This window comes from Astatotilapia calliptera, chromosome 6 (assembly GCF_900246225.1).
Source record: "Astatotilapia calliptera chromosome 6, fAstCal1.2, whole genome shotgun sequence".
NCBI lineage: Eukaryota > Metazoa > Chordata > Actinopteri > Cichliformes > Cichlidae > Astatotilapia > Astatotilapia calliptera.
The window spans coordinates 10,017,510-10,033,223 of NC_039307.1; the positions used below are offsets into that span (position 1 = coordinate 10,017,510).

Here is a 15,714-nt window from a genome sequence, read left to right on the forward strand (position 1 = left end):
TTTTGATAGCAATCACATCTCTTTAGTTATAACAGTGAGAATAAAGCTACAAACATTGATCACAGGTTTAAGTACAAAGGTCTTCAGAATAACAGCAAGAACCTCGTTCAGAAATGGTTCTGCAGCACAAGCAAGGGACAGAATCCACGGCACAGTTTGTATGACATCGCAGTTGGCGGTTAATTTTAATTCGAGTCAGATTTTTGTAGCCTGCTCTCACATATATATTTATATATAAATGTAAACATACTTTTTTTTTCTCCTTTGTTATGTTCTTTGGTGACATCTTTGTAATCAGGTGGTCCTGAGGGACATCCCACTACCATTATAATATTTTTATTTCTTTTCCCCTCAGTCCCACAGTCACACATTGCTGCTGGTTGAGCGTGTGCTCTTTGAGGGGGTTAATCTTAAGTCACCATACTCACATGCTTGGTCCATCATCACAATAAAAATATAGCTCAAGACTCTGGCTGGTGGACATACCACGACATACTTATTAAGGCAATAATGGTTAAACAACATACGAATATTTTGGATATATTACGGCGTTCACAAAAAGGTACATAATATAAGTTATCTACAAACGTCCAGCATACACACTTTCTGAAAATAAACATCTACTCTTACACTACAAAAACTTTGAGATAGCTGGTACATCTAGCTGGTACAAAGATTGCAAAATATGTGGAGCTGATCAGGTGGGAAAAGCTGGGGGGGGGTTGCACTCGAGTCATCTGGATGTTTATGTGTGAAAGAAAGATGTTGATGATGAAAGAAAGGATGGATGAAGAAAAACAAACCAGGCAGAATCATCACAAAACTAGACGATCAATTTTTTTTTCTTTTAACAGCTACAAAAAGTTCATGACAACACCACGACTACTTCACAGGACCTTCATTTATTGAACCACCGATACAGAATATATAGAGCACAACCTTTTTTTGTTAAGCCTAGAAATCTCTCAAAAGGCACAGCGTATCAGTTAGTTGGCTAAATGAATAAGGAGTCACATTTATAAAGCCAAATACCTTTCACTCAACGTCCATGTGCCAACAAAAATTCATGATGCAGTATCATTCTAGATGCTACTCTTAAACAAATATATTTTTCAGACAATATCATTCATTCAAGTCCAGCTCCCCTGCATAGTCATTGTGTTAAAGGTAATTAAAGTGATATTTGAGTTTAGAGGACAATGAATCTCTCCACAGCAATCAGGTCAGTGGTTAAGGCGGGATGGGAGGGAATCAAGAATATGCGTATATATAATTCAGGCTGGGCAGGAGCAGCCACTGAAAAGGCAGGGAAGGCACAGGGAACGAGGGGGGGACTGTGAAATGATAAAGTGAAGGTAAACATAAAGGCTGCAGCACAAACAGTACAGCAGAGAAAATTTGGCAAAAGGCCCTCCCACTTTCTCACCACAGACGACCAAACATGCAAACCAGAAGCTCACATGGTGCGACAGAACGAGATGACATGATTTGAAACTTAAAGCAAAGGGATGTGTCAAGCATTGTGCTAACCGTACAGGTGATTAGCTAAGGTGGTGTGCTGTCGGTCTCATTGAGCGTGTGCAGGCTTAAGTTTGTCCTGGGCTGTTTGACTGGCGGCTCCATCACCTCCTTCTCATCATCAACTGCGCTCAGAGAGCTGGACTGCAGCACCAAATCTCCAGTGTCCTCCTCACTATATTCATCGTCATCCTCCTCCTCTTCTTCTGAGACATGAAAGACAATAAGTAAATACCATGGTGCCATGCTGAGTGTTGGCCTGTTGCAGCAGCTACTGTGCACTTTTGTTTTGTTTTTTGTTTGAATCTCTAATGCATACATAATTCATTTGTCTTCTCTTTGTCTCACCATCTTTTTCTTTTCTCCCCCTAAACATGAGTTCTTCCTCCCCACCATCTCTATGTAATAGCGCCTCAAGCTGATTTTATTTTGATTAAAATTGGATCAAACCACCAAATTTAAAAATCTGTAGAAAAAACAAAACAAAAAAAACCCCTTTATATTACCCACAGTTTCTTATGGATGATCTTCAAACTTCACAACAATATACTAAACATTACATACTAAAGTATACCATTTTAGTATGTAAGGTCAAAGGTCAGGGTAACACAAATAAGGCAAAAGTTCAGCACTTTCGTTGCTTTAACTTAAAACATGATTTCATGACTTCACAATGATGCAAAATATACTTTGCTCCATTTCCATATTAACAATACTGATATCACCATAAATGACCTCTAAAAACCGCTGATGTCATCATATTGTAATAAAAACTTCTCCTCAGTGGGGACCTTGTTATTGTTTGCATTTAAAAAAAGAAAAAGGTGTGAACTCTAAATCTGTAACGCAAAGAGTTTCATAAAAGATGGACGAGTGTCTGAAAAGTGAAGTCAATGCAGAAGTGCATTAATTCAGCATTCTTTGTAATGGCCAGCAGGGGGCAACTGCTGTGGTTACAAAGTAGCAAAACGGCTAAGGCTGAGGCTGGTGCTTATGAGGAATCCTAATAAAAGAGTATTTAAGGAAAACCATCCTCATTTACCTTTTTCAATATCTTGAGAGGTCCGGCTCTTGACAGTACTGGCAAACTGTGTCCATGGCAAAGAAAGCACATTTATAAATGTTTGTGAAGGTTCTCATTTATAGACATATTTATAAACTTAATTCAAAAGTGGAATACAAGTATGAGTGTGTGTTCAGGTACATACTTCTGCCATGACTGCTATGGGAGTTTCTCCTCTAGCCTGAGCCACTCTGTGCTCGATTAGGTAGTACATGTACTCATCATACAGCAAGCGGATCAGATGAAAGGACCCAAAACTTGCAGCACTGCGCAGAGTCAAGTCCCGGATTACCATAGAACTGGTGAAGAAAAGAAAAGATTCAGAAAATGTTTCTTTAACATAAAACTGCATCTTTACAAAGCCCATTTTCCCCCATTTCCCCTCACCTGTAGAAAGACCAGTTGAGCAGGAAAACCTTTGCAGCCTTTGGCAGGGCCATAGGGTTGTGCTCATAGGGCTTTAGGACCTGGGACACAACACTATCTAGCCAGGTAGCCCACTGTTCCAGAGAGTTCTGCTGCTGCAGAGTCGCTTTAAAGTCTTGCTCCAGCCTCTGGATCAAACTGTCTTCACACTGACAAACCCAGGATGCCTGTTCCTGAGGGGGACGCAGGCAAGCACAGTGAGCAATCTGCTGTTTTATTTTAAAAAACACTGATGTACAGCAGCAGGTAAGCGCAGGAGACACAGACGGCAGTACTGGCAGACCTGTACGTTATTGAAATCAACCCGATTGAGGTCAGAGAGCATCTGGTTGATCTGAGCTGAGTTCTGGAGGACGGCCCGGGCAGCCTGAGCCAGGTGGTTCAGACTGGTGTAACGACGCAGCGTCTGGGAGAAAGAGCCAATGCACACCACCTGAAAGTAAAAGCGAGGAGAAATAAAGTACCATTGTCAAAAAGAGCCATAAAGAGGACAAGTCACATTTTTCCATCACAATATGGCAGCACTAAAAACCACCAAGTCAGAAAATACATCACAAATCCCACTTATCAGCTTACATTTGGTGATGTAAGGTGAGCTAAGTGCTAAGGGATGCACCCGTGTATTAAAGAAAAAGCTCTAAATTAAAACACGGATACAGAGCTCAGTGTAAAAAAAAATAAAAATACCTTTATGCGAACCATCTCCTCTGGGATGTTCATCATGGCACCTGTCAACCAGTTTTCCAGACTTTTGGCAAAGTTGCGGATGGCCTGAGTTAAGGCACCTGATGGCGGTGATGCAGAGGAAAGATGCAATTTACAGGGATATACAAAAACACAGGAACACTTCTCTCCATTTTAAATGAGCCGCAGTGTATAATTCTTACATACAGTATACATCACTAAAACAGCACTGAAACGTATTCAGGTGGGTTTCGCAGAAAATTAAAACGTTTCTACATGACATTATTAACTTACTTGGAATGGGTCTCAGTACATCAGGGATGAGGATCTCCACCAGAGTCTGGTACAGCAGGTTGTCGCACTCTCTCGTCCAGCGTAGCACTGGCTCAAACTTACACAGCACCACCAGGCACGATTTGGGCAGTCGCTTCTCAGACTCGTTGTGTCTGGGTGGGCATGTGAAACAGCTGATCAGCTTCAGTTTCAGCAGGGGATGCTTGGGTGCACACATTTGAGTGTGTTTGCAATACTTACAGGTTGAGCGATTCTGCATCATTGCTCTGGCTAAACCTCCAGAATGATTTCCACAAGGTCTCAACAAGAGTGAACTGAAGGTTGACCATCACATCCAGAATAGCCTGCGAGGATCACACTTAGCATCACAGAGGTGTTCATGGGACCTGTATGTATAACACTGCACAGCTGGATGCTTGTATTTATGTTAAAAATTTCAAGTAATAGGCTCAGCGAGTGAAACCCGATGCTAATTTACACAGGATAGAAAATTAGAAGAAACTGGGCTGGATAAACTTAGGGGTTGCATCAATGTCCAACATAAAATAAAGATTATTTTGAACTGTGTGAATCATCCAAAACTACTTTGTGAATGAGCACAACTTCACTTCAGTGTTTCTGTTTGCATTTCTTCGGAAGCTGATGTTACTGTGCTTTACAACAACTACAAGAACCTTGCTTTTTTCAATGACAAAATGAAATGGCAAGAGAAATAAGTAAATAATGGCAAGAGAAATAAGTACACACACATGGAAAGCATGTCTATTATATTCAGTCTCCATGTCATTTCTTTTGTCTAAGCTGCATACCTCACAGTGTTCTCTGTACAGAGTCTGAAAGGCCTTGAGGTGCTCTAAAAGGATCCCACCGGGCAGGGTTCGATCTTGAAGATCAATTTCCACAAAGTCTGGCAATTGCTTTGATGCCTCTGCACATGATAATGCACAGGAAACAGGAACCACGGAGAGTTGATTCAGTATCATTTGAAATAAAATCATATCCATCCATTTTTTAAACTGCTTATTCAATATACTAAAAAAGAAACAATGATGAACAATGTGCAGGTGTTCCTCACCTAGGAACTGCTGGTACTGTTGCACCTGGGCCGAAATGTCACAAAGTGTCGAGCCCTGCTGTTGACCTATCCCGCCTACTGTGCCGTTGGTGATCCCCTGTGACTTCTGAACTGGCTTTACCCTATTTGTCACATCATTCACACAGAAACAGAGCCAGAGTTAATGAATATATGAATATATGTGTGCATTGTTCTATTTTTACATATTTTTGTTTGAGTGGATCTTTTCACACAAGGTGTTCAGTTTTGACAAAATAACGTAAAACCCAACAGGAGGACCAGTTGTGGATAAGAACGAAATGTCATCCATGCATAGAATGAAATCATAAACCACAGGAGGAATATTTTTCAGCAATGATGTACTCTACTAGTATTTCATACTATATTTAGAAGCTCAGTACCTGTAATGGCTCAAGGACAAGTTTTAGAGTGCATGGGTGGCTACCTGTTTTTCTGTGAGAAAGGCTGCTGCCTCATCGCCATGTGCTGTTGTTCATCCATCAGTCTGAGCAGAGGTGACCCGGATTTGATCCTCAGACCATAGTAGTGGTACTTAGAGTTCCCTCTGAAACATACACAGGAAAAAGTTATGATAAACCCTTGAGAGACTGGTCTTGCACAGTTCGTGTATGTGTGTCTGTATGCGTGTTTTTCTGTACCTGGTTCCTAATCTCCGTGTACGCAGCCCCATGAAGACAGACCTGATGAGTTTTCCAAAAGATGCAGCATTAACAGGTTCTAGTTTCTGTTCCTGGCAGTGAAGCAGGTAGTGGTAGTAGAGGGTGCAGCGAGGTAAACTCACCCCCTCAGCCCCCTCGTAATTATCACAGAGCCACTGCACCTGGGGAAAAAGGACGTCACAGTATTTGAACCTTTGGGTGGTAGGCTGTCACGGATCATAGATGTGCTTCACTTTCAACTTTTCGACTCACGGTAGCAGGTGGGGCACGAGAGTTGGGGCTGGAGTAACTCTGTCCTCCTCCTCCTCCACCTGCTGTTGGAGTTCCTCCTGCTCCTAAGACATAACCTCCTTGAATAACGTAACCACCTCCACCTGCAGCAGCTGCTGTGCTGCTGGCTCCTGCTGTTGCCACAGAAACTGGCTGTGAAGTCACAGATCCAGTGATGTCTGACTCAGAGCTGGGCGTGGCCTCGTAAAAGGTGGAGGCGGACGTAGGAGGTGTCTGGGAATACAGGGGCGACTCGGAGAAGGGGTAATTGTTCGGTCGACTGGACAAGAAAAGACACAGACAATGAAATATATCAATGGCTCTGTGACGAGCAAAGTTTCAGAGTGTGTGTAACTGAACGTGTGAGCATAGAGCAAACAGACAGACAGATCAGGTGCTTTACTACTTACATGGTGGGTGTGGTGAAAGTTGCATCTCCTGCTCCATCCACATATTGGATCTGGCCAGAGTACACATGCTCTACCTGAAAAATTAGCAAAAAGGAGATTAACACAATTAAAGGGTTGCAAGAACTGAATGAAGTCCTCCTTTAGCATAGAATATATTGGACCATCCTCCTAAAGGAAAGGAGATGGCACCCCACATCTCACAATTTAAAGTGTCACACTAACAGACTGTGCTCAACATGACTAACAGTTGCATTTTCCACCTAATGACATAACTCAGCAACATGCAGATATGTTTTGAATGTCCCACTTTATTAAAATCTGCTCCTTATGATGGTGTTGCATGAACAACTGTGAAAAGCACTCTATAACTAAAGATAACTAATGTAATTAAAGTGTAATTGAAGTGAAGGGTGCAGTGAAACTTAGCGTGCATCAGTTATGCTCTCGATAATTATTCGTATTTTACTTATTAAAGCAGATAGTAAATATTGTAATGACGGAAAGACAAATCGACTCTTTAACCGGAACATAAAATATGTGTGGGCACAGTGTGAACAAGACTGCTAAACCTTTTGATTTCACATTTGTGACTGAAAAGCTATATTCTATTTTTTTTTTTTAATTCTAAGGAGTTACTATACAAGATGCACTTGTTATAGTACATTTCAACTCAATGAAATGCAAGCTTAATACATGCTATGCTGGTGTGACTACTAGGTAAAAAGCTGCAAAACTGTTCTCTTTCTACACATCCACTTGGCATGAAGTTATCTTTCTGGCAATTTCAAATTGGTTGCAAAAATATTCCTTAAAACATTTATACAAAAGCAATGTCTTAATCTTCATCAGGCATTATGAAGAAGACAAGCAGAGCACGCATTCGTTCACCAAGTTCAATATTTGATTTGCTTTCATCGAGTCCTGAAAAGTAACTGTCTCTTTGACTGCCCACGAGGTTCTCCCGGTCTTCAGTAATATCATACTGTGCACTCAACATGTTGATTACACATTAATTAAACCCAATTTGTTAACTTAATTGTATGATAGCAGGCTATTAAGGATTACAACTAATGAAACAAAACTGGCAGCGGTGTGCTGTTGCAGATCAATGTACGTGGTGTGGCATGACTGACATGCTGATGAAGTGATGAGAGGAATTATCTTCCTTACCTCTGGGGTTATATGCACAGACTGTAGATTGTTGACGTGGCCTGTCTGATTCCTCTTGGCTGCCTGAGACACGGCTTGCAACACTGACCTCTGTTGATGTATAAAGCCAGAGCGTCAGATTGAAAGTTGAAAATTTCTTGTAGTGTTTCGTGAATGTCATTCCAGTAAGTCCTGATCAAAGAGCAGTCCCACAGTATGTGTGGTGTGCTCGTTGGTGTCCACATTGTCTCCAACATACAGGGGAATTCCCATCATAATGAATATATGTGTGCATCTTTACCTGTGGGGTGGTCTGCACTGATTGGACCACCTGAGTAGGTACACCAGGGGCGGGCGGGCTGGAGTCTGACAAACTGTCGCTGGAGGGCACAGAGTCATCTGTGGATGAAACACAAAAGGTAAAGGAGAAAGGTTTCATTTGACGATCAGGCACATTTAACTGAAAACCCATCCACCATCGCTTCAAGCGAAGCACTCACGACAGACTGGTTCCAAATCGTAATAACAGCCACCACAGAACATCTCGCAATCAAGTTTCTTTTTTTGCTCTACTGAGGAAAGATGGACAGTGAGGAGGAGGAGAAGTGTGTCTGTCCAATTCTCATTTCATCCTTATATCTTGTATGCAGAAGGGACAGCCTTGGACAGCTAATCTCCCCAGATGGAGAGAGAAATCCCTCCATCTTGTAAACATGGAGATCAGATGAGAGGGGAAAAAAGAGAGATACGTGTGGGTTGACAACAGCGGGAGAAAATAGAGAACGGAGGTTGGGTGGAGGAGAGGGCAATATTCACTTGTTTTTATTTTTCGGGTGAGAAAACGTTTTACTTTAACCACCTGTACTGTTACTCCTGTTGTGATGCTCTTACTCCAACCAAGGTTGAACACTGTGGAAATAGACTACCAGTAACTACACTTTGGTCAAGTCATAGCTGACTAATGCCCAATGTACCACTCAGTTGAATTTTACATTATTATAGCTAAACGCTCTGGCCTAGGTGCTTGAAAATGATAACTCTGATCACAATTTCACCTCCCATTTTACAAGAAAACGTTTTTTATTCAGGCAACAACATCAGTCTGACAGCTAACTAGTCACCTGTGTTTGGTGCAACAGTATAAATCCAGTCTGTCTGTGGTTTGGTGGATACATTTATACAAGATTTGTCAATCCTGTGTAAAAAGGATGGCTTGCGTTGTTTAACCTGGTTTAGGGCTTGTTTGTAACCCCAGCCCAAACACACCACTTTAGAATTCTATTGTTTTCATCAATTGGTATAATTAGTACAGTTGATAAGTCAGTTATTTGTTAGAGAACTTTGCTTTTATTTTTTCAATCACCTACCAATAATCCAAGCCTATACAACCTGAAGGTTACAATATTTTTTTCTCGTTTTACAGCTATATTGTTAACTATTGAATAATGAAAATGTAAATGTTATGTTCTAGACCAGACTGAAGCAACATTTAAGAAACACCATCTAAACCTTACAGTGCAAAACAACATCTAGTCATATATTATGACTCATAATTATTTGGACAATGCCAAAAGTTTTGTAAATTTGCCTCTGTACACCACCCCAATGGATATGAAATCAAAAAATCAAGCTATGACTGAGGTGCAGATTTTTTTAAAGTACTGTATTAACCGTACAGCCATGACTGTATAAATCATTTTCAACACCTAAAAAAGAAAAGTAATTGGACAACTTGGAAGCAATTTAATGGAAAGGTGAAGACAGTTCCTTGTTATTGCATGACAAATTCATTAACTGTGCTGATACTGCTTAGGCAACTGTTTACTGGAACATTCAACATGAGGTCTACTTGTCAATCTAAGCATGGGAAGCCATCCTTAACCTGAAAAACCACAATAAACCTATCTGAGAGACAGCAAAAACGTTAGGAGTCATCAAATTAACAATCTGGTGCTTTCTTAGAAAGGAGGGCTGATTTTGCCAGGTCAGCAGCAACAAAAGACCTGAAAGACCACTACAGTGGATGATCACAGAATTCATTCCTTGGTTCCAGCTTCAAAATATCTAACTCAAGAGCACTCTCAAAGAGTAAACGTCTACATTTAAGAGAGCTTACAACAAAGTGCACACCACAAAATACATTCAAGAACAAGACGTCCACATTAAACTTTGACAGAAAGCAAGCACCTACACAGTTCTTTGGACAGATGAGACCAAGATTAATGTGTGCCAGAATGATGTGAAGAAAAAAGTCTGGAGGAATGGAGAAATAGCTCATGTTCGGCAGCTTACGACATTATATGTTAAATATGGTGAAGATAATGTTATGGAATGGGGATCTATATCAAACAGTGGAACCCAGTCATTAGTGTTTAGTGATGACGTGACTGCTGAGAAAAGTATCAGGATAAATAACGATGCATACGGGGCTATAGTCTCTGCTCAGATTCAGCCAAATGTTGCAAAACTAATCAGACGGGGTTTCGCAGTGCAAATGACCATAGTGCTGTGGATTATGACCCAAAGCATACTGCAAAAGCAGTATGAATTTCTCAAGGAAAAGAAATGGGTTATTCTTCAATGATCAAGTCACCTGACCTCGACCCAAACAGAGCAACCTTTCTGTTATTAAATAATGAATGCAGGGAGATCCACGAACAGCTGAAGGCAGCTGCAGTTCCAGACTTCAGGCGGCCATTGGCAGGATAGGATCTCATCCAAGTATTAGAAAACACTCCTTATTTTTAAAACTGTCTTAGTTTGTCCAATTACTTTTACGCCTCTGAAGATGTGGGGCTGTGTGAAAAAATGGCTATAATTCTCAAAGAGTTAATACGATTTTTGTTTTGTTTTTTTGTTAAATTACAAAAAATGTGTCAGTCACTAAATACTTATGCCCCTAACTGCATAATATTATTCATGTTATAGAAATCTTAAACTATATTTCCAACAAGCTATCAAAAAGCTATCAAAAAATTGAAATACAGAAAACAAACATGCACAAAGTCTGTTCTTTTTACTGTAGTCCATGTTCTAGATACTGTTACATTGTGTACTTTGTATTCCTACTTTATGAGGCAGAGACAAGCCCCAGGCAACAGGCCTGTGAGGCTCTCACTCTGGGTGAGAGGGCACAGCGTCACTCGATACTGGCAGGAAAAAAGATCTACAAATAGAAGGCCCTAAAATAAACATACAGATGGGCACTGACACTGGGGTCTCTTTTCATTTCCTCTAGTTAGCATAACTTTTTAAAATACTGATTAGGTTTTTTTGACTAAGCTTTTGTATTTATTTAATAGAATACATTTTAAAATAAGCCATGGCTGATTGAACTTTTCCTAGATAAGAAGTACTAAGCTCAAAAGTGTTATTAATCCATCTTACGTCAACTACCTTCATTTCTACGGTAATGTCTAATTTTGTACATTTGCTACTATGATTTGCAACTTTTGTGGCATCCCAACCCAAAAATTTCTGGTTTTGTTTTTTTTCTTTTCTCCAAAAGAAATTCAACAACTGCTAGGCAGAAATTTAAAGACATGTTGATGTAGAATAAATATTTTTAAAATCCCCATACGAAGATCTATGTATAACAGTAAAAGCAGCAGAAAAGAGGTTCAGTGAAGTTTCATTCATTGGCTACCCATAGTCCCTAGTTTCCGACTATTAAGGCAAACAATCCAGTGCACATAGATTGTCATCATAACGCATCACCATCACACCGCACAGGTTCATTCTACATCAGTGGGTTTTCTTTCTTTTTGGTGGGACTTTCCACCAACAGACTGCCTGTGCTGAGATAGGTTTACCTTGGTGCCTTTTTGAGAACCATCCCACATTTGGACATTTTTGAAGACTGAATGTTACTTAGTGTCACTGGCGAAAGCTTCCATTGCCGACACAATCTGTAGACTGCATCTGTGAATCATCAGTAAAGTTCTTATGGTAGTCCCTCCAGTAGCCAGTGGATTCAACTTTTGGGAACAGGAATTATGTAATGTCTTGCCAGTACTAGCTTTTTGGCACTAACACCTTTTTATTTTATTTTTTTTCCCCACAGGGGAAATGTGTGGAACCGGTTCTACAGTAGGCACCAGTGCTGCTTCGTTGGAAAAAAGGTATTAGATATCGGTCTGACTTCTTCTTTCTTAAAGAGATAGCAAGAGATGACAGAAATCTTCTGTAATAAGACTGATGGGTGATCAGGAAACATCAATGCAAAATTATTATTTATTATTATTAATAGAATAATTATTATTACTTCTGATATTATGCTCTAGGTATTCTAATTGAGATTGAAATCTCATTTTCTGTGTAAAAACATAATGCTTGGATATCCAAGCATTATGTTTTTAGTGTTTGTACAACACACATGCACTGACATCCCTTCATAGAAGTTCTGTTATTCAAATACCCACGAGCAAGCCAAAGTTTGCCACATATCTGGGCGGTTCTAGCCCGGGAGGTTAGTGGTTTGATCCCCGGCTCCTCAACTTCACATATCAAAGTGTCCTTGGCCAAGATAGTAAAATCCCAAAGATGCATCCATTAGTAGTCTGTGAGTGTGTGTTAGGTAAAGAGCTCAAAGTGCATAGAATATAGTGCTGTATGAATGCGTGTGAATGACTCAATCTGGCTTAAGGTGTAACGAGTCTTTGAGGAGACAGTGGGACTAGGAAAGCACTGCATAAATACCAGATCACGAGCATGAGGTTTGCGAATGTAATGAGCTTAAAACATTGATTTGAAATGCAAAAAAAGGTGAACAAGGCCTTGTGTTTTACATGCCTCACCCAGCTATTCATTTCTGTGGAGGAAATTCCCTCTTTCTTTCAAGTACAACAACACAGTTCATTCACAGAGTGACAAAGCGATGAGTCTTCCTCCACAAACAGCATCTGGGAGAGCGCATTTAAAGACAAGCAAAGAGTCACTGTAGTTGTAAAAAAAACATTAAGTGTGTGATACAAAATCTAGTGATTCTCAGTGTTTTTTCAAGGAGTAGTTTTTTTCTGTTAATAAAATGTGTTTTGAGGGTCTAATTGTCTTGTCGAAATCAAAAAGCTTGAATCCAAGCCAGTATTCATCTGAAACATTAGGGACAGATTTATGGGATAAATACCTCTCCTCTGATCATACAGCCTAGTGCTCAATCTAGAATTGGCTCCACACATTTCTACAAAACAAAAAAACAGCTGCACCCAGAGTCTGAAGTAGAGATGCCAGTAGGTACAAGAGGGGCTGCTGCAAGAAATTTATCACCCATTTGCTTCCACATAAGCATATTAATCCAGTTTCTGGTAGACAAACTATGTAACACAGCTGTCTAGAGACTTTATCCAACAGACACGTGGCGAAAAAAAAAATTCTACTAGTTTAATCTAAATAACACTCAACCCTGCATGCTGCGCTAATCATTGCCAGAGAGGGATGGATCACTGCTGTCAGCCTTCAACAAAGTTTACAAGAAATCTGTGAAATTTATACATTTCACAACTATATAGTAAACAGTGTCTGCACACAGACAGTTTTCATTTTCTTTTCATTTCTTCACTTCTTAATTCAGCAGTGGTTTGACTGTGTAAAACTAACTGCCGGTGGATGGAAGTAGAGCAACAGATCACTTTCCTTTGCATTTAAACAATTTTATCTTCATTTTCAACAAGACTTTTGTTGGCATTTTAACATAAAGATACTGACTGTGAGAAAAAAATACTCATTAGTGAAGCTTCATTCCAGCCAGTTATCCAAACATTGGCAGCTGACCAGTCAACATGCCTGGGCTACGAGTTCATTGGTAATGTTGAATCCTGGTGTGTGTATGTGTATGTGTGTATCAGTCACTCCTAAGGTAGTCTCTCACCTGGAATTGTTACTATGATGTACTGAGGTGAGCTGCTTTGACCATTACTCTCCTGGACTGGAGAAGGCTGAAGATTAGGGTTCACGTAGTGCTGTGTGGGAGTAGTCAGAACCACAGCCTTCTGGCTCTGGGCTTGGGTGGGCGGAGCCTGAGAACAAAGTGCATCCTGTCCAGTTTTAGAAGCAGCAGTTGACTGGTTAGCTGACGAAATGGTTCCAGAGGCTGGTGGGATCTCGGACAGGAAGTGTGCAGTCTTTGCGGATGAGGGTGTGGTGGAAGCAGGTGTTGCTATGGTTACTGTGTTGGCCTGCTGAGGCTGAAGGTCTTCGGAGTATCCAGAAGTTGCCATGGCAACCAATGCTTTGAGGCACTGGTTTTATGGATACAGAAAAAATAACAGTCATTAATGAAGGTGCTATGAACATACACAGAAATACACTTTGTTGTCCTATTATCTCACCGTGCTTTGACCACTCAGAGTGAGTGAGCGCTTGTGTGTGTGTGTGTGTGTGTGTGTGTGTGTGTGTGTGTGTGTGTGTGTGTGTGTGTGTGTGTGTTTGTCCTTGTGTGCCTGTAACATAAACCTTATGAGGAAGTAGGGCTTTTGTCTGAGACTAAGCAGTAGTCTAAAGCCTTTCCTGTTTTGTCAAAACGGAAAGAACCAGTATAATCTTACAGCATAACAGATAACGCAATTAATCAAATTTTCAAAATGTTTCTGACTGACCATGGCCATGACATTTCATCTCAAATAAAACAATCAAAACCGCTGAGCAAAAAAGCAATTAAATTTACGGATTGTGGATAGTCCCGTGATTGCATAACCTGAAGAAAAAAAAAATACTAGAGGCCATCCTACTGCGCGAGAAGCCAATCCTGCGTGAACCAACATGCCACACAACACAAGCATGAGGCACACCGACCTCACGACAGTCACTTCCACTGGATTCAATGTCAGCGCAAGAAACTTTTTCAAAGTCACTAAATGATTATGAAACATAGTGCAATCATCTTGTGTGCGTTTAAAACTCATTAAAAACCCAGTGGTGCGTGTGTAGTTTGGTGTGCGTTTCGGTATTTAATCTCTTTAGTCAGCTTTTGTTTGAAATGTGAGTTGAGAAAGTGATAGCTCCCCCCTCTCCAGCTAGGAGATCGCTCACGTTGAGTTATGACGTTAACGCAAGCTACCCAACTGCTAGCTAGTCACGTCGGTAGCGAATAAATCTACGACCACGTTACAAATCTCGCCTCGTGAGTTTCTCGGTAATCGAAACTGTGACAAACAACCTGAACATTATGACAAAATAGCAGAAAAAAGTACGACAGGCGCCACAACACACCCGCCATCTTGTGCTCTTATCAAAGATCTGACATCGCCATAACAACGGTCTACGTTTGGAAGGAAGCTAGCAACCACTTTCATCACCTAAACGCTCGAGCGATTTTGCGCGAGTGTTCGCGACTGCACAAACACACGCACACACACAGTTCACCTAAAATTAAATGGAAATTCAGAGATAGTTTACTTTTCACCTGTTTGTTCCGGTTTTGTCCTTTTTAGGCGTTAAAGTTTTTTCCTCTTAGATTTAGGTTGTTGTTGTTGACTCCCGTTGCTTAGTTCTTGTCGCCAGGACTACCGTGACTATGGCGCCGAGCCTTCACCGGGGCAACTGTTGCTACCCTCTTGTAGTTACCCCTCCCTCTGCTAAATGTTGGTTGGCTCTGTAAGGAGGTGGTCGAAGCATCGGTTGGAAAACTCGACCGTTGATTGGCTGGTTACACCTGTCTATCACGTTCGCTAGATTCTAACGTCAAATGAACGCTTGTAATGTTACTTTTTTTGATTGCCCAAAATGTCACACAGATTGGAAATGATGGGATGTAAATTCATTCTTATTCACAGAAAGCGGTGGTTATCTCTGTCCCCGTGTGTCTCTCTTATAAATAATTAGTATTCGATGATGATAATGGGACGTTCACAACTGATTAGTCACTGTGGGGTCCACTGAAATGTCTCTTTAGTGTGTGTGTGTGTGTGTGTGTGTGTGTGTGTGTGTGTGTGTGTGTGTGTCAGCAGTGAACAGCACCCTTCCTTGGGGTGCAAAGATAGTGATCTTAGTCCCATGGTAGGCAGAGTTAATGTGCTGGTGTCAGACAGCCCAATCAAAATGATGTGAGGGACAGAAAGGCCACTTAAAGGTCACAGGTGATGAGATTCCCAGTGGCACTGTTGACATCACCTCTGGTATCGTTCAGCATTTTAATCACAACTTTTCTTT

At 40.8% G+C, this 15,714-nt stretch overlaps 1 protein-coding gene across 6 annotated transcripts in view; it reads right to left on the reverse strand.

Annotated features, from left to right (window-relative positions):
- The window catches only part of rfx1b (regulatory factor X, 1b (influences HLA class II expression)), a 19,088-nt gene continuing 3,374 nt past the window's right edge, over positions 1-15,714 (reverse strand). For 3 of the 6 annotated variants that reach the window (XM_026170184.1, XM_026170185.1, XM_026170183.1), the window contains exons 3-19: positions 13,436-13,805; positions 7,871-7,968; positions 7,591-7,680; positions 6,421-6,494; positions 5,993-6,290; positions 5,720-5,901; positions 5,506-5,625; positions 5,061-5,182; positions 4,795-4,913; positions 4,226-4,329; positions 3,986-4,137; positions 3,695-3,792; positions 3,291-3,440; positions 2,969-3,180; positions 2,727-2,880; positions 2,561-2,606; positions 1-1,724 (exon numbers count right to left, since the gene is read on the reverse strand). In XM_026170184.1, coding sequence (XP_026025969.1) covers positions 1,546-1,724; positions 2,561-2,606; positions 2,727-2,880; positions 2,969-3,180; positions 3,291-3,440; positions 3,695-3,792; positions 3,986-4,137; positions 4,226-4,329; positions 4,795-4,913; positions 5,061-5,182; positions 5,506-5,625; positions 5,720-5,901; positions 5,993-6,290; positions 6,421-6,494; positions 7,591-7,680; positions 7,871-7,968; positions 13,436-13,784 — 2,547 coding nt within the window. In that variant the 5' untranslated portion in view covers positions 13,785-13,805 and the 3' untranslated portion in view covers positions 1-1,545. Of the gene's footprint in view, positions 1,725-2,560; positions 2,607-2,726; positions 2,881-2,968; positions 3,181-3,290; positions 3,441-3,694; positions 3,793-3,985; positions 4,138-4,225; positions 4,330-4,794; positions 4,914-5,060; positions 5,183-5,505; positions 5,626-5,719; positions 5,902-5,992; positions 6,291-6,420; positions 6,495-7,590; positions 7,681-7,870; positions 7,969-13,435; positions 13,806-14,775; positions 14,834-14,968; positions 15,214-15,714 lie in introns of those variants that run through there. The other 3 variants (XM_026170187.1, XM_026170182.1, XM_026170186.1) reach the window with 3 other exon arrangements.